This window comes from Prosopis cineraria, unplaced genomic scaffold (assembly GCF_029017545.1).
Source record: "Prosopis cineraria cultivar Desert tree isolate PC_DT_omini unplaced genomic scaffold, ASM2901754v1 PC10, whole genome shotgun sequence".
Classification (NCBI taxonomy): Eukaryota; Viridiplantae; Streptophyta; class Magnoliopsida; order Fabales; family Fabaceae; genus Prosopis; species Prosopis cineraria.
Window position 1 is genome coordinate 4,917,325 of NW_026555341.1, and position 17,943 is coordinate 4,935,267.

General features: G+C 36.5%; 3 protein-coding genes, 1 long non-coding RNA gene and 1 pseudogene across 7 annotated transcripts; 3 read left to right on the forward strand and 2 right to left on the reverse strand.

Annotated features, from left to right (window-relative positions):
• Positions 1–799: 799 nt before the first annotated feature.
• Positions 800–1,287, forward strand: LOC129284489 (uncharacterized). The gene is made up of 3 exons (XR_008586875.1): positions 800–978; positions 1,061–1,141; positions 1,261–1,287. It is a non-coding gene; the product is annotated as an uncharacterized LOC129284489 (long non-coding RNA).
• A 136-nt stretch (positions 1,288–1,423) lies between these two features.
• Positions 1,424–2,986, forward strand: LOC129322002 (uncharacterized; annotated as a pseudogene).
• Positions 2,987–8,979: 5,993 nt separating this feature from the next.
• Positions 8,980–11,794, forward strand: LOC129322153 (beta-amylase 3, chloroplastic-like). The gene is made up of 4 exons (XM_054968239.1): positions 8,980–9,793; positions 9,936–10,146; positions 10,417–10,527; positions 10,734–11,794. The coding sequence occupies exons 1-4, from the start codon at positions 9,216–9,218 to the stop codon at positions 11,529–11,531; spliced, it is 1,698 nt and encodes a 565-aa protein (XP_054824214.1). The 5' UTR covers positions 8,980–9,215; the 3' UTR covers positions 11,532–11,794.
• A 914-nt stretch (positions 11,795–12,708) lies between these two features.
• On the reverse strand, positions 12,709–13,716 carry LOC129322154 (uncharacterized). 3 transcript variants are annotated; one of them, XM_054968241.1, is made up of 3 exons: positions 13,505–13,716; positions 13,325–13,434; positions 12,709–13,091 (listed from the first exon to the last, which is right to left on the reverse strand). In XM_054968241.1, the coding sequence occupies exons 1-2, from the start codon at positions 13,570–13,572 to the stop codon at positions 13,329–13,331; spliced, it is 174 nt and encodes a 57-aa protein (XP_054824216.1). In that variant the 5' UTR covers positions 13,573–13,716; the 3' UTR covers positions 12,709–13,091; positions 13,325–13,328. The 3 variants fall into 3 exon arrangements, with proteins under 3 accessions (XP_054824216.1, XP_054824218.1, XP_054824215.1); XM_054968243.1 differs by having other exon boundaries at positions 13,319–13,434; XM_054968240.1 differs by having other exon boundaries at positions 13,303–13,434; positions 13,505–13,714.
• Positions 13,717–14,232: 516 nt separating this feature from the next.
• Positions 14,233–17,122, reverse strand: LOC129322778 (probable serine/threonine-protein kinase PBL19). Of its 2 annotated transcripts, XM_054969155.1 has the most exons (5): positions 16,955–17,122; positions 16,238–16,657; positions 15,436–15,696; positions 15,224–15,346; positions 14,233–15,079 (listed from the first exon to the last, which is right to left on the reverse strand). In XM_054969155.1, exons 2-5 carry the CDS (start codon positions 16,574–16,576, stop codon positions 14,669–14,671), a joined length of 1,134 nt encoding a protein of 377 aa, XP_054825130.1. In that variant the 5' UTR covers positions 16,577–16,657; positions 16,955–17,122; the 3' UTR covers positions 14,233–14,668. The 2 variants fall into 2 exon arrangements, with proteins under 2 accessions (XP_054825130.1, XP_054825129.1); XM_054969154.1 differs by having other exon boundaries at positions 16,238–17,122.
• Positions 17,123–17,943: the final 821 nt, after the last annotated feature.

Genomic DNA, 17,943 nt, shown 5'->3' on the forward strand with positions numbered 1-17,943 from the left:
GATTTTTTATGATTTTATGCTTGAATGGTTTAACATTTGAGTATTGTAATATCTTTCCCTGAATTTTTCTTCTTGAACAATGATGTTTTTTTTTTGGGCTCCAACAGTGTTATGCTTGAATGGTTTAACATTTGAGTATTGTAATATCTTTTCCCGTGAATTTTTCTTTTTTATCTCATTTTCGTTGACATATCAAACATACTTTTATATCTCATTTTTTCCTCTATTTTCACTTGCACTCTAGTTAAAAATATTTTTTTATATGATTATCTCTCCCTCTCTCTCACATACACACTCTCTCTCTAATCCTATATGCAGGGAAAAAGAGAATTTTTTTAGTATTATTCATAAATTACGTTATTAAATTTTTATCATAAATTTTTTATTTACTTTTCATTAAATATGAAAAAATATGTTATTAATATATATTTATATATATATTTAATAAAAATAGACATGAGCACATATTTAATTTTATACATATTTAGATATTTTTAAAATTTTTTCTGGATCATAAAAAAAAACTTTTTAGAAACAGCTTATATTAGGGAGAATATATATAAGCTTGTTAATTTAAAATAAAGAGTTTGCATGTGGCCCCGTCCGAAATATACTCAAAATTCTCTATCTTCAACACGTGTATCGCCCTTCTGTGGCGGCGATCAGATCAAGCGCGTTCAATTTTTTCTAAATTATTACAAGCTTGCCAGGCCAAAGATATTACTTAACTTTGCCATAACCCGCCATCACTTCGTCTTTACTGACCCATCTACTTCACGCCAACCACCACTCGCTTCAACCCCTTGAGTTGCAAGGTGTACTCACTCACATTCGCCGCACTCGCTTTCTGCAATCATCTCGCTGAATATGGAGGATCTGATTAAGGGCTTCGCCGGGGCTGTTCTTGATCGCCTCGGCAATGACGAAGAACCCGATTCACTGTCCCGCAACGAACGCTCTAGATCCACTTGGGCCGAGGTAGTTGGCTCTACTCTTCCGTCGAATCAATGACTTAGTATTTTAAGGTCGATGTTTCTTTGATCGGCGATAAAATGTGTAGGTTGTGTCCGGAGATCAGGATAACGACGAAGGCGGGGGTGATCGCAGACATGGGTACGGTGGAAATAACTGGAATAAAGAGGTTTGCGCTTGGACTTGGTTTTGGGATCGTGGACGTTGTTTTTTTTTTTTTTCCTTTTGTGATATGAACTTGAAGTTTTCGAAAATAAAATTGTGATAAAATGCGAATTTGACTGGCAGGAGCGATCTCGTCCTGAGCAGCAGGAGTGGGAAGTGACAGTTCCAGACTTTCAACCAGACCCCACACAAGGTGAAATCTTTTTTTCTTCAAAAAAAAAAAAAAAATCGATCTTGACACTCTAATCTCACAACTGATGTAGAATTTAATTTATATTGACATCTTTTCGGTGATTGCAGGATCAATATCGTCCCGGGCAAGAAAAATAGGCAAGACGATATTTACAAGACTTCGTACAAGCCCCATAAGGTGATCTATTTTATATTTTAGTTGGTCAAATAGTCATACTCCTTAATTGTAGAAAAAACCCCATTGCGCGAACTATATTGTGTCTTTGTTGACAAATATGATCATTTCAGGAACAGTATAGTCCCCAGCCGGAGAAGTGGGAAGCTGAGAATTGTAACACTTCGAGCAGACCCCAAACGGTGAATTTTCTCCCCTTTATCTCAGTTTTGAGTTTTAGCTTTTTCGCATGCGTTGCATTTTAGAAAGTTTTGAGTAGGCTCCTTGCTTTTTTGTCCCCCCAATTAAAAAATATTTTTTATTTTTATTTTTTCTCAGCTGGATGAAGAAAATGACGGTGGATGGCAAAGTGTTGGCAAGAAACCTCCAAGGAAGTCACACAAGGTTTATTCTAAATGGCGTCTAGGATGACTCTTGATGATTCATTTTAGGCAAAGACATTGAACTAGAATTATTCTTTTTCTCTCTTGAAATGATTTATTTTTTTGGATGCTGGTAATGTTGTTACCAGGCATGATACGTTTAATCAACTTATCAGTGTGGGATGCAATCAGTCCAGATTACTTCATACTGCAAAAGCTCACTGAAAAATGTACCCTTTCAACTTGTTGACAGATTATAAAGGACCACTGGGGTGGTTATAAAGTACCTGCTGACGAGCAAGAATACTCAAATGACATTGAAATTGGTGCCACTCTTGAGCCCTCTGAAGACGAACTTGCTGATTTGTCACAAGCTTGTAGTAAACTTTGGGATCTTGATTTGGCCCGTTTGGTGCCTGGCAAAGATTATGAAATTGATTGCGGTGAAGGGAAAAAGGTTTGCCAGAATGAAGATATGGCACAAGGGAACCTTTTTACCTGGGTTTGTGATGACGCGTTCAGAAAGCCTACATTTGCTCGTTTTTGTTCACTTCTAGATAACTACAATCCTCAGCAAGGATACAAGAAGTTGTCACATCTGAAGAGAGACAAGAGCAAGCTGCTTTCATAGAAGAAATCTGCAGAACAGCACCGGTCAAATATCTTCATAAGTATCTGTGTATCAAAGGGCATTGCATCGGGGAGTTACCAGGATTTTAAAAGAATGATTAACAGTCTTTGGTTTGAACTTTATTGTCGAGGTGGTACTTCTTGTTCTCTTCTTCTGCATTTGAACACGTTTTTGTTGGAGAAATCAAGCAAAATGGAGAAGTTTCTGGCTTTCATAACTGGCTTCAGGTGTGTGACCTTGTATTTCCGCCCTACTTGTTGGAATGTATTTATAACTGATGCCAAATAAAAGGTGATATCAAATTAGGAATCGGGATATCATATCTGAGTCCCTTATCAACCATCACTTTGACATATAATCAAATATTGGAAGGGTCATAAATAAGCCAATTGTTGGATTGTGGATGTGTCCTTAATACCATAGGTAATAGAACCATCCACTGGTATTGTAAATAGTAGTCCATAGAGCATAACTTAGTCAACACTTCAGTGATACCTACCAGCAGTCTTGTGTTGTTGGAGTTGGCTGTATCTACACTTTTCCTACTTACAATGGGGTTCATGCTTGTAATATACGGTATTTTTATTTGTGAATAGCCTGTTAACATGCTGCTTATCTACTGCTCTTTACTCGGATCTGCTGATTAATTTGCTTACTTTATTTGGTAATGCTTCTTTTCATCAGCTTTCTACTTCTTTGTGCGTTTGAAGTTATTGAATGGACAGATTTGAGCTGATAGTTCATAGTTTTGTTTTTTAAGTTTTATTTTGTCTTTATCATGACATTATATTTATTTTTCATTTCACTTATTGATTAATGATGTATTTGAGCAGTCGTAGGCGGGGCGATATTGTCAGTGACTTTATCTATGTGCATGCTCAAATTCAACATTTAATGCTGAGCGTATTTTTACCTGCATCTACAGATTATGGGATTAAATCTTGTCAAATATTTTCGGACACCAAACTCATTTGGTTGATCTATATTATATTTTCTTCATCCACATGGTGGCCACGTGCATTAAGTGCTAAAACTTCAGGAAAGTTGCATTAATCAGTAAACGAATGTAATTTCTCTTGCAGGACCTTGCGAGAATTAATCATCCTGTTTAATATGATTATATAATTCAAAATCTACTTGTATAAAATTATTGAGTAGACAAAGAAAAATGATTGGCAACTTGAGTTAAATGATAGCTTCTAGATACATGCTAATTCTTAGGTCTTAAGTTGAATGTCAGGACTCAGGACCTATATTTTCTGCAGTACGCGAAGCAATAATAAATTTAATCTATATTCTAGAATACTTTCAATTAGCTATGGTGTCAAGGATAGTATGGTGCTTGCTACTGTTTGAGAACTTTATCTACCATGGTGCTTGCTACTGTTTGAGAACTTTATCTACCAGAGTAATGTATGCCTTAATGGAGTGAATAATTAGTGACCGAGCGGCGGAAGCCAGAATTGTATAATATCTTAGTTCAATGTGTTATGATTATTGTTTGAAACAGATTAAGGCTCCTTTTATTTTACCAAAGATAGCATGATTGTGAAAAATGTTTTCACTGGAAATTAATTTCCCAGAAAAACATTTTCAATTAGGTCTATGTTCTTTACGACCTTTTTAATTGAAAGCATATTTTGAAAATGATGAAAATCTTATTGTTTCTGGTGTTTATCATCCAAAAAGGATAGCCATTAGCCTACTGTTGCTAGAATTGTTTCTCTTTGGACCAGAGATTTTTCATAGATTGTTTAGCTATGTATGGAATGCTAATTTTACTGCACTAAATGCAAGTAAACTTTCTGCATTATACATCAAAATCATATATATACTTTCAAATAAATCATTTTTGTAAAATGGCATAGCCTCTATGATCATCTTTTTATTTTGTTTGGTATAACTTAGTATTTCCTGATTTAAGCTGCAACCATGACATTGTAAACTTCTAGTATTTGCTATTGTGTCCTTGCAGCCAGATTCTGAAAACTCAGCTGCTGACGATTCAGTTTGAATGGAATGGAGTTCTGAAATCTTTGTCGAGCACTTTCGTTGGGGTGAGCCCAGAATTCGAACTTGCCTTGTATACTCTATGTTTCTACGTGGGTGAGGAGGATAATCACATTCAGCTTGGTCCATATTCAGTTAACATCAAGTGCTATCGATTTGGTGACCGAATCGGATCTGTTTTTCCCCTCGCGAATAGCTGAATATTCATCAATGCACATCTTATAATTTTATTCGTCCAAGAGATAGACCTTGCAGTTATGACTCTGAAGGCTGTTGATTAAATTATTACAAGATAGTTGTCATATAAATATGGAGAAATTGGTGATCAGAGGCTTCAGGGAGATTCATTACATTCCTCTGATTCTCTCTTATTCCATCTGGGAAATCAGGTTTACAAGTATATGTGATGGTGTAGAATAAATCGATACACTAGATATCCTAACTCCTAAAGAATAGGATCTAACTTTTAAATTCAAGTACAAGGTAAATAAGATATCAAATGGATAAACCAAAAGAAAATTTAAAAGATATTGTTATTATAGGATACAGAAGATTCCTTCAGAATATTCTGTTCTTGCTATTTCACAAGCTTCATCTCTACCTTGCTGCTAAATATCTTAGTTGCTCGGTTTGCATAATTTGCTGAAGTGGGAACCAGGCACGTGAAAGCGATAGATCAATCTGAGAATCCTCCACGGATTTTAAACTAGTATTCTGATCATTTGCATGTGCAATCGCTGCGAATTCGTATGAAAATATCTGGGACCCTGAGGAATCCCGCCCCCCTCACCCCTTTTGAAAACCCTATTTTATATATTTTAGTAGTATGATGTATTAGTGTGATTAAAGAGATTATTACCTTAAATTTCTTGCAAACTATGCCAAAGCCCTCACCAGTTACTCACTACTTGCTATCTGCTTAGAGGCTAAGCAATTTTTAATTATCACTGTAAGTCAGAAACTATATTTCCATGAACAAACTATTCCTTGACTCGGGTGCTGATGCCCGGATAAATTGAGAGATAAGACTAAAATCATATTAGATTCAGTTGCTATAGTTGCAGAAGACAGTAGCTATAGAGTACAAGACATTAAGACTATAATTAGTACTTGAGATACATCAAGAAACTAGAGATTGTATCAAATTTCCGTTGGATCAAGAATCATTGCGCGTGGTTTCGAAGCTGGTGAAAGGCAGATAGCTAGCAAAGGACTACCATAACACAAGCAAAATTTGAATGATGCAAAGCTTACAGGATTGGTGGATGTAGGGGACCCTACTGCCCCTATAGCTGCTGCTTATCTATAAGTCAATAAGTGCAGAGATAAGCAGCAGCTTATCCTACACGTGGAAATAAGAAAAAGTGCATCAGCTTTTTTATTTTTTTTTTGGGGTGTTGTGGGCAGATACAATGAAACTCAGTAGATTTTCTTTAAGCTCTGTTTGGTTCAAAGAGAGAGGAGGAGAGAGAAGGGGAGGAGATGGAGGGGGAGGGGAGAGGAGGGGGGCTCCTTCCTATTTCGGGAGAGGTTTTGGAACCAAATAACGCCTTAGAAAAATGGGGGAGAGAGAGAGAGAGAGAGCAAGTCTGATTGTTTAAAAAAGAAAAGAAAGAGCAAGTCTGATCAGTGATCCCATTTACCCATAACTGCAAATCCCATCCAAACTTGAGTTCTGAATATTCATTCTTCTGATATTTTGAGATTGCTTGTACACATATCACACACACACAAAGATGGCTTGTGCCTACATATGACAATTTGTGATGTAGAAGGGAGTATTAATTATTAATAGCGTTTAAAATGTTTTCAAACTTTGTATTGATTCGACACAACAAAAAAAAATTATCCACTTGTTTTTGTGTTCCTTGAAGTTGCATGCACATCTTTCCCACCGGGGTTTCCGGTTAGTTGATTTTTCTTTCTTAAAAAAAAAAAAAGTGGAAAGAGGAAGAGGCAGAAGAAACGTTATTAAGAGATAAGGATTCATTTCGGCCGCAGAAACATACAATGGCAGGGCTGTGCATTACAAGGACAGCTCAGCTAATTAGGACCTTCCTACAATACACTACAAAACATCATCTGTCTGTTAAAGCTCCTTCAAGATTCGGAATTAACAACACGACCAACTTGTCCCTCCATTTCTCTGTCCCACTTCAGTACTTTCATTCCCTTGATGCTGATGCCTCAACTACACATTGCTTGATCAATTTTTTTTTTTCCTAATTAAGTACTTGGTTTTGATTCAAAGCATGTAGATCTATAAATATTATAACAGTCTAAGAAATAGTATTATCTCCTGAAACATACTAATGTCTCCAGTTAATATATGATTCACCCAAAAGTTATGATTAGTTTGTCATTTCTTTAATTAGCAATGGGGTAATGAGATAACTCAAAAAAGTGCAGAAAATACATTTTCAGTTCTTTCAAATCTTGAATTTAGCAGATCAGCAGGCACATGCAGTCACTAATCTTTGCAGTTACAAGAGAACTTAGTGGTAGATATTCCAGAGAAGACTTTTAATCTGATCCTATCTTCAGTTATACAACCACAAGGTGTTCATTAGTCAGCAGTCAGGTTCTAATTAATGAGAACCAATAATGCTACTGTTAATTAATATAGCAAGTGAGACTGGAAAAGTCGCGTATAGATTTGAATACTTGAGAGACACGCTGAAACAAGGGTACAAGAATAACAAAAACTACAAAAATGAAAAAATAGCACAAGACTGCTGCAAACCACACATGTCTAGGGTTCCTTATCTTGAACAAGTTGAAGCAGAACCAAGAGAATTTTTTATTATATTATTTCTAAGATATTTTCATCCACGAAAACTAAGTTACAAGACGCAAGGCACGCGGCGAAAACAAACCAACCAGTTCGTAAAGCTGACTTGGTGGGGTTTGTCTAACGGTGGCAACACAATGCCACTCATAAATTATCAATCGGGTGAGGGGAAAAATGAGATGCTAAATTGATGCCGCTTGCTTCTCCTGGGAAAGGGAAGAAAATATCAAAGGGTTTGCATCATGTCAGGATATTTCGACTATCAATTCTTCTCATTTACTTTTCTTTTCTTTAGACAATTCCGTTATTAATTTTGATCAGTCCAATGTCGTAAAGTGGAATTAACGATTGGATGACCAAACAACGAAAGTTACAGTCAAATATTTTATCATGTTTTATGAATCAAACTGATCCTCAACCCAAGCGCGGAAAAAGCTAGATCTGTGGGGGGACAATTTTAAAATTTAATGCGTGTGTATTTATATTTTATTTTTTAAAAATAATTTTATAACTTATAAAATATCATTAAATGAAAAAATTGTTTCATATTATATAAATATTTTAAAAGCCATATTTTTGAATTTATAATTTTTTAAAAAATCATTTAATATAACTTGCCACTTAAAAAAAATTAAAGAATCTAGCTAAAATGCATTTCAATGGATGATAAAAATAATTATAATAAAAAATTACTCCCTCGTCTTTATATATAAAAATTTTTTAGAATTTTTTTTATTTCTAAATATAAAGGGCTGTTAGCATTTTAATAATGGACCATTATATCCTTATTAAATTAGAAAGAGAAAAAAAAATACTCTTATTAATTTACTTTGAAAAAAATTATTTTTATTTACAATAATTAGGAAAAAAATTGAAATGTTATTGTGGTTTTAATAGATAACCAACTTTTATTAATTTGCATAATTATATTAAAAACATCTTATATATAGAGATGAGGGAAGTAAAAATTGAAATGACCTTGTTATATGATATCCTTGCAAATAAATATGTTCATATATCATATAAACATCACTTATCATAATACTCCTCTATCCTATTTATAAAAATAGAGAGAGAAAAAAAATTTGATCTTATTTATAAAGTACTTATTTTCTAATAATCATTTTTTTACATTTTTATCTTTATTAAATATTTTAAATAAAAATATTAATAATAAATTTAAGAATATTTATTAAGAATAAAGTAAAACATTATTAAATTTTAAGATAAAATTAATAAATTTAAATTTTTTAATTTTAATAAAATATATTAAAAATAATTTATAAATAAGTTCCGCAACAAGCTTTTAACCTTTTTGAGAAAAAATAATAACCAACATAACTGGGGCCCACCTTTTTTCCCCTCACCATCCACTGCTTCCTTCATTCGCCTTGATGAGAACTATGATCTTCAGCAACAGTAATTCACTGAACTAATTCCTTCAATCTTCCCACATGCCTCTCCCCCTCCAAATCACTTCACTTCCTTTCTTCTAGAAATTTTTGACGAGGGTTTTTTTTTTTTTTGGGGGGGGGGGGGGGGGACGGCCCCCTTCGACCCTCTCATGTTGGAGACAAACCATTCAAACGGTTTAGGTGGTTATCCGTTAAAAATGGAAGCTTGAGAAAAGTTTTGGTGAGGTAGGAAAGGAGAAGCTGAGGTGGAAACACGTAAAGAGGTGGAAACACGTAAAGAAAAAGGAGGAATGAGGAGAATCTCAATCAATTCCAAATGTGAGCCGACTAGCTTTGATTTTTTGCGCTTTTTTCACTTTTCGAAGAGACCCCACCAATTTTGTCGAGTTCATCAGTTCAGTTCCGAAATTAGAACTATTTCTTTCCCCATAAAGTACGGCTTTCCAAGTTGAGTAATCTAATTCCACCACATGTGCCTACGTCTTCCCCTGCAAACACAAAAATGGCTCTAGCATTTCGTTCTTCAATTTCTTTCATCAACCAGAAAGAGCCCAAAGCTCTCGACGACGTCGTCTCTGCTTCAGTTTCCTTCGCAAAAATAAAGCCATGGCTCCGCCTGCAAGCCAAGCACTCACCCTCGATGCACGAATCACCAGCCAAACGTGACAGTCATCGTCGTCATCATCAGCAGCAGCACTCGAGCCATCATCACACGAGGAGGAAGAATGAGAAGGTGGAGAAGGTGCACGCGCCTTCGGCTGCGCGTGGTCACAATCACAGCAACCACAAGGAGTGGATGAAGGTGCCGGTGTTCGTGATGCTGCCATTAGACACAGTGACGATGGGAGGGACTTTGAATAAGGCGAAAGCGATGAATGCGAGTCTGGTGGCTCTCAAGAGCGCCGGAGTTGAAGGAGTGATGGTGGATGCTTGGTGGGGTTTGGTGGAGAAAGATGGCCCTTTGAATTACAACTGGGATGCCTATGTTGAGCTTGTCAACATGGTGCACAAGCATGACTTGAAGCTTCAGGTTGTTATGTCTTTTCATCAGTGTGGAGGCAATGTCGGAGACACCTGCAGGTATATCCGTCTCTATTTCTAAGTTTCCTACGTTTTCCTGTGTAGAAATATAGTCACCAAATAGTACTGATAGTTTAAAATAAAACGAAACAAAGTTATCCAAATTGAAGCATAATTATGTGGTGAACATGGGAATTTTCAGCATCCCTCTGCCGCCATGGGTGCTTGAAGAAATAAGCAAGAATCCGGACCTGGTTTACACCGACAAATCAGGGAGGAGAAATCCTGAGTACATCTCGTTAGGCTGTGATTCACTGCCTGTCTTGAGAGGAAGGACACCGATTCAGGTGTACGGTGATTACATGAGGAGCTTCCGTGACACGTTTAGAGATTACTTGGGCAGTGTCATTGTGGTAAGTAAAACGCCTTCTTCGATCTTCTACGATTTTGGAATCAATTAGGAAACAGAGAGTGAAACAAGCTCAGTTATAAGTTCTGTAGCTGCATTCTCCATGTTATTGCATTAACTTTATTAGCCAACCGTACATGCTGCTACACGAGATAGGTTTCCAGATGCAGGTGGACCACCACCACCAGCATTGGAATTATACCCAAATTATCAAGTTCTAGTTCTAGTCTTTAAGTAGGCCTTTCAACACCACCCTCTTTTTTCTATTCTTCAGGAAGTTCAAGTGGGAATGGGTCCTTGTGGGGAGCTCCGATATCCATCTTATCCAGAAAGCAACGGAACTTGGAGTTTTCCTGGCATTGGAGAATTTCAATGCTATGACAAGGTAATTCCCGAATTAATTTTCCAGAGTAGGGGAAAAGCATATAATTCAAATAATCTTTCTAAACAACGGCTGAAAAAGAACACTCTTGGGGCCTGCGGGCGAGGTTTCACTCCAAATTACGATTCCGACTTTCTTCGTCATCACAAGATACACCTTCAGAAAAATATCTCAGTAACTAAAATAACCAGTTTGTCATATTCATACAGTATATGAAAGCATCTCTGGAAGCATCAGCAGAGGCCATCGGAAGGAAAGAAGGGGGAACAAGCGGACCACATGACGCAGGGCATTACAATCAATTCCCCGAGGAGTCTGGATTCTTCAGAAGGGATGGAACATGGAACACTGAGTACGGACACTTCTTCTTGGGCTGGTACTCCGGCAAATTGCTAGAACACGGCGAAATGATCCTCAAATCTGCCAATGAAATATTCCAACATTGCGGGGTGAAACTTTCCGGGAAAATTGCGGGCATCCACTGGCATTACCGATCCAGGTCTCACGCTTCTGAGTTAACTGCTGGATACTACAACACTCGATTCCGTGACGGATATCTACCAATAGCAAGAATGCTGGCAAAACATGGGGTTGTATTCAATTTCACCTGCATGGAGATGAAAGACGGAGAGCAGCCAGAACATGCAAATTGCTCACCTGAAGGGTTAGTTCATCAAGTGAAGATGGCAACTAAGGCAGCTGGAGTAGAACTTGCTGGAGAGAATGCATTGGAGAGATATGATGAGCATGCTTATGCCCAAGTTTTGGCAACAAGCAGATCAGACTCAGGCAATGGATTGACTGCATTTACATACCTAAGAATGAACAAAAAGTTGTTCGAAGGAGATAATTGGAGGCACCTCGTAGAGTTCGTGAGAAGCATGTCTGAAGATGGTCGGAGACACAGACTTCCGCACTGTGATTCCAATGGGACCGATCTGTACGTCGGACATATCAAAGGAACTAAGAAGAAACAAGGCCAAGGTCAAGAGGTTGCTGTTGTGTGAATATTTACGGAGGCATGTTCAGGCGTCCGGGGGGGGGGGATACATATTCAAAAGCACAGTAAAATATTACAGAACAATCACAAAAAGTCAGAGCAACAGAGAAAAACGGAAAAGTCGTGACAGCAAATACAGAAGAACTGTGGCATACGTGATGTGCCATGTCAAAACCTGCGATGGTGAAGACATTATTTTATTTATGTCATGTATGTAACTCCAATATGATTGGAGAAAACCTTTATATATAAAGGTCCCCTACATACTGATATTGGACTCTATTTCGCGAGGTCGGTTGTTTGGGAGAGAGAACCAGAGGCCCTGAAACTCCTTATATACATCAAAACACTGAAGTCATTCAATTCTGTCAATATTCAATGTTCCCATGGGATAAGAGCATCTTATAATTCGATCAAAAAGGAAAAAAAAAAAAGAGCATATTATAATTTCTTGATTATAGTCAACAGGTCCAACTTCTCTCTACGTGTATTAGTGCTATCTGTTCAATTACACACACAGTATTTTATGCACCTAGATAGACCACAATGTTTTCACCTAAAGAACAACCCAGCCCACAGTCATCACGATTCTAAGCTCATATTCCTAAAATACTCTTCATAGTTCATACCACAACACATGAAGATTATGCACAAAGCAGCTTCGATGTCACGATGAAACCAAAATGCAGTTCCGTGGAAATATAATTCTGCCTATCTGGAGAACCATTCACATTGATTATCAACATGCAAAAGAGATCTCGGATTATCATCAGTCAAATCCAAGCCACAAGGTTAAACTGCTCAATGATGTACGTCATTAAATCATAAATCAGAAGTTACATATTCGATAGCTTAAACTTTTCAAATTGCTTTGATCATTTCTAAATTGTTCACAAAAACAAGAACAAACAAGTGAAAAAAAACATTGATGTTTGGCAACAAAAAAAAAAAAAACCATTGATGTAAATAAACTGCTTTTCTAATTCATAAACTATCCGTGCAAACCAAAGACAGCAAGAAGAGAGCGAAAGAAAGGCAGTAAAGAAAGCTTGACGATGAGTCAAGTTGTTTACGTAGAGAGAACCCTTATTTTCTGTAGTTGTTGATAGGATGATGAAGCCAAGAATCATGGATTCAGGCAGCCGCATTTCAAGCATAGAAGTCATTGAACTAGTCAGTCAAGGTTAACATAAAACTCTTCGTATAGAGGTGTGCATATTATTGAGTTAGCATACCCTCACGGTTAAATGTTAAGGTCCAAGCCCTACAATCAACACTATTTACAAAATTGGCAAGGCAGAGGTCCATTGAATTTTGAAAGCACACAAAGTACAAACTAAGAATTGTGCGGAATCTATAGACCGCGGGAAATAGAGTTATCCCCATATGACAATTGCAAAGGTTTTCAAAATTCGGACGAAATCTAGGTGGCAAAATATAGTTTTAGCCAGTACATGAAATATGCCGCTGAACATGGTCCAGTAATCGCCTCGCCAAAGAGCAGGTATTTAAATGATTTCCCAGCCAACTCATCAAAGTCATGTTCACATCGCTTCAGGTTGATACCCTGCTTCCACATTGAATAAAAATGAATCGACGCGAAGCTTCTTCGATAAAGGACAACAAATGAAAATGGTGAGTGAAAAAGGTAAAGGTCTATGGTAGCAAAATAGTCTGCCGTTTATACGAACAGTTAACTATCGAATTGCACCAAATCACAAATCAAGTAGAAATGAGTTCAATAGGAACAGGAAAACAAGAAAGTCCAAAAGTGAGACCGCAAAGAGAGATGACCAATACTGTCTCAAGAATGAGAATGAGGGTCGGACGAGGGATTTCCCCGACGGAGATCTTCGATTAAATCGCCAAGCTCTTTGCGAGAGGATTCTCTGCCGAACATGAAACCGTACCTGATGCAGGGAATTCATAAAAACGAAGAAGCCTAATACAAAAAAGAGAAAAGGGGAGAAAGAGAGTCACCAGAACGAAATCGCAGAGAAAACGCCAGCAGTGGCTATAGTCTGAATGAGAGTGAAGCTCTTCTCCATTTTACCTAAACGGAACACTCTTTCACATCATTTCTCCAGGTTTCAGCAAACTAATTGCGACGGTTTTCTGTGTTTGGAACGGAGCCACTGCGTCTGAATAGGGCGTTAAAAATATTGGAGGCCCGGGCAATCAAATTGTTCAGAGAACCTGGTTTTGACCTATGGGCTTAGGCCCTCGCTTCTAATGAAAACGTTACGTAAAAGTAAAAAAAAAAATGCCTTTTATAAATACTTAATTTTATTTTAAAGATATATTTTTCTTATTAATAAAGTAATTAAATTTTTTAAAAAATTGAATTGGAAAGGAAGGGAGGAAATATTTTCTATGCTCAAAATCATTAATGGTCGTATTTTTTTCGCACCACATCCACACCAGTCTATTGCAATCGCCAATCAGTAATCATCATAGCCTTGTCCGTCATCACTGCCTCCTATTATCAGTATTAACTATTAACATTAGCCTGTCTCCATTTTCAGTCGGCTCACAATATAAATTATTAGTTTCATTCAAGTCAATGCTAGCATGCGCCTTTTTCTTCCCAAAACTAAGTGTCCCCAACAAAACCATTGCTATTATTTTAATCTGTCAAGCTTCAACTAGTCAAAACACTTAGTATTGATAAGAAAACTGAAAACTTCATTTATTATTCAAGGGTTAAAGAAGCTTGAATTAGAGAACTATTTGGAAATGGGCCCAAAAGAACATAGAAAAGAGACCCCTCCGAAAATATGACCAGCTGCAATTGAATACGTAACACATCTTTTTTTTTTGGCTGGCCAACTGAATACGTTTCTTCCTTTTCACACTTCCTATGAAGTTGGCTAGAGACTTCCTCCATGTTACAGTAACAGTGACTTCCACCATCCAAAATAAACAAACTGACTTTATTCTATGGAAACTAAATTCGGCATAGATTCCTCCTATTAATGCGATTATGATATCTTCCAGATTCCAGGTTCAAAGCCAGTGTTGGATAAAGACAGGACCTAGCTTCGGGGGTCGGACTGACCAGAAGGATCAAAACCCCAGATATCCCCAAAAGGAGGAATCTACAACAGACAATCTATCCAACTAATGCATATGCCAAGAGTCACACTATTTGCTTTTTGGGAGCAATTTAGGACGAGATGATTCAGAAGCCATTTTTGAAGTTTCTGAATACTGCAGTGCTTGCTTCAAGCTTTCCACCACGTGTCTCATGGATGGCCTTTCTTCAGGTTTCTTGTTTAAGCATCTGTCTGCCAACTTGGCTATTTTCCGAGCAGCACCATGTGAATACTCATTTCTGAGTCGAGGGTCCATTATCATGCTGAACCTCCTACTGTCAGCAGGATACTGTTTAACCCAATCTAGAAGCTTCTGTTCTTTCGGTCGTCTTCTATCTAATGCCTGCCTCCCTGTCAGTATCTCATATAACACCACGCCAAAACTCCATATATCACTCTGAACTTTGAGGTGGCCTGTTTGTATATATTCTGGGGCAGCATATCCATATGTCCCTACCACCTGATAACAAACACAAGACACAAACCTTGGTGGTGTCAACTCAAATAATTTCCAAAGAATGTGTACTCGTCAATTTTAGATAATCAAAGAAAAGCTGCTTATATCGACTTGGTAATACACAGTCCAAGTCCACCATCCACTTACTGCAGTAGACACGTGGGTCTGATCACCTATTGGACCTTCCCTAGCAAGACCAAAATCTGAGAGCTTTGGGTGGAAGTTCGTGTCCAATAAAACATTGGACGATTTGAAATCTCGGTATATTACCTATCAAATAAACAAACGAACAGGATATCAACAAAAGTAGGGGTTTGGATGTCCAATTTGCAAGACAAATCGTTACAAGAATTATGTACCTGAATCTCCAATTCCTCGTGTAGATAAAGTAATCCTTGGGCAGCTCCGAGCATGATCTGCAATCTTGTTTTCCAGGGTAAGGTGGGAAAAGCCCGTCTGAAAAGATGATCCTCCAGGCTCCTATTGGGCATGAACTCATAAACTAGAAGCCGTTGGATTCCTCTTTCTCTATCTTCAGAGCAGTATCCCAATAGTTTTACCAAATTTGGGTGATTAACAATGCCCAGAAATTGAACTTCCGCCAGCCATTGTTTATGCCCCTTAACAAGAAAGAGGACTATCATTGTAAAGAGATAACTAATGCAGATATTACTATAATGTGCAAGTGTTATAATAATTCAGACACTCAACAATTGGATATGATTGGCAGACAAATAATAATAAATCCTGCAGATGACAGAGATATAATAATGTGCATGTAAATACGGTATTTCTTATGCTAAGAAATATTAATACTATGGATTTTTTGTTCTTGGCATGTGAAGGAACACATTTCCCAATTAACTTCTAGCAGTGCACCTTCTCTTCACAGCTGCATGTCCCAGAAAAATTTACTAAAGACAACATAGATATGTCCTCTCTAATCTCTATTCATTTCAACATATCATAAAAGTAAACTGTCAGCGTAGGCCAATTTATCTGTCAGCTATCGGAGCAAGTAATGGTTGCTTAGTGAACAAAACAATCGGATAAAGAAAAAGAAAGAAAGAAAGGATTAGACGAGAACAAAGCCGCGGAAGGAGGCTATAAAAAAAAACAAAAACAAAAACAAAAACAAAAAGGCCGTGGAAGCAGGTATACCTGAAGGCCATGGGTGTTGAGGCTTTTTATCGCAACAACAATAGAATCACCTCGACCATCTTGAGACAATATTGTACCTTTATAAACGCTCCCAAAACCCCCCTCTCCAATCTTGAGCATCCTATTGAAATCATTCGTGGCCTCCCTGAGCTCTTGCAAAGTGAAAACTCTCAAATTGTGCTCTTTCTCTTTGTACAATTCTGTTATGGTTCTCGGTGATGGCAGCGAACTCGCTGAACTCACAGCGTGATTTGATCCTGGATGATTCTTCTGTCTCTCTTTCTGCGATTCTGGGGAGGACTTCGATGCTTTTTTACATTTGAACAAGAAACACTTCATTCTAACCAATCACTCAGCTATATTCCCAATCGAGTAATGTGATCGCCGACTCTATATTTTCATACTAAACAAATAGGGTTTCTGCAACGAAGGTAAAATTCATAGGGAGGAAATTGAGAGCCGAAAAAGGGAGGCAAGAAATGAATAGATGAGAAACAGAGATGAAAAAAGATATGCCCAAAGAGAATGATAATGCACTGTAAGATGGAAATTCAGTGGGAATAAAAGCTGAACCAAGAGAAACTGAGAATTCCCGAAATACAAAACATGAGTTGCGTGGGGTGGAAGGAATTGAATAATTGTTGGAATAAGAATTAATTCAAAGAAAGGAAAAGCCCCGAACGAAAGAGATGAGAAACTGCGGAAGATAAAACACACCTGCGTCCGGAGAAGAAAGATGGCGAAGTGTGAGACCAAATTTTTGCGCAGAGACTGCAAATAAATGAGAGTTTTCAAACTCGGAAGGTGTTGTGGCAATGTCAACGGCAATTCAATTCAATGGACCGCCCTTGAGCTTGCCTCCTTCGTTGCCCGCACAGTGCCCTCGTATACGACATTGACTTAGCTATCCCTTTCTTTCCTTTTCCTTTTCTTTTGAAACTTTTTGGGTTTTAGTTACATTAATTAGTTGTCTGTAGTAGAGTAATCACCCTCTCCTACACTTTTAATTAACTCTTAATAAATTTTATTCTGTCTCTTTAATTTTTTTTATAAATAAAAATTATAAAGTATATTTAATAAATTTTATTGATATGTATAATTTTATTTAAAAATAACTTATAATTTAATACAGTATAATATTTAAAAAGTTAAAATATAATTTTAATCTTTTAATTTTGTATAAAATTTTATTTTGATTATCTTAATTTTATAAACTATTTTTTTAATCTTTCAACTCTAATATTTTTAATTTCATCAACAAATAATTACTATTTTAATTTTTTAAATATTGATAAAATATTATCAAATATTAATATATTAAATTTAATTTTTAAAAATAATAATAATTGATATAAAAAATAATCATTTAAAATTAATGGTGTTAGAGTTTTACGATTTAAAAAAATTAAAATTAAGAAACTAAATTAAAATTTTATGCTAAGATCAAAGATAAAATTTAGCATGTTTAAAATTATACATTTTTATTCATATTTATTCTTGTTTAATAAGTTATCTTAATTCTTCAGGCCAAAAAAAAAAGTTATCTTAATTAGTAAACACCATTTACTACATTTCTAATAAAGAATATTTTTTAAAACATCCTCTTAATTATACATTAAAATAATTATATCTTTTTTAAAAAAACCAATTTTCTTAATCACAAAAAGTCAAATTACACATTAATGCCTGATCTATACACTGACTAG

Excerpts from the sequence above, each read along its gene's own strand:
- LOC129322154 (XM_054968241.1), bottom strand. The coding sequence starts at position 13,572 with ATGGAGAAGAGCTTCACTCTCATTCAGACTATAGCCACTGCTGGCGTT. Across the intron at positions 13,435-13,504 it reads TTCTCTGCGATTTCGTTCTG|GTACGGTTTCATGTTCGGCA; the intron begins GTGACTCTCTTT and ends TCCCTGCATCAG.
- LOC129322778 (XM_054969155.1), bottom strand. The coding sequence starts at position 16,576 with ATGAAGTGTTTCTTGTTCAAATGTAAAAAAGCATCGAAGTCCTCCCCA. Across the intron at positions 15,697-16,237 it reads TCAACACCCATGGCCTTCAG|GGGCATAAACAATGGCTGGC; the intron begins GTATACCTGCTT and ends TTTCTTGTTAAG. Across the intron at positions 15,347-15,435 it reads ACGAGGAATTGGAGATTCAG|GTAATATACCGAGATTTCAA; the intron begins GTACATAATTCT and ends TTTATTTGATAG.
- LOC129322153 (XM_054968239.1), top strand. The coding sequence starts at position 9,216 with ATGGCTCTAGCATTTCGTTCTTCAATTTCTTTCATCAACCAGAAAGAG. Across the intron at positions 10,147-10,416 it reads ACTTGGGCAGTGTCATTGTG|GAAGTTCAAGTGGGAATGGG; the intron begins GTAAGTAAAACG and ends TCTATTCTTCAG. Across the intron at positions 10,528-10,733 it reads AATTTCAATGCTATGACAAG|TATATGAAAGCATCTCTGGA; the intron begins GTAATTCCCGAA and ends ATATTCATACAG.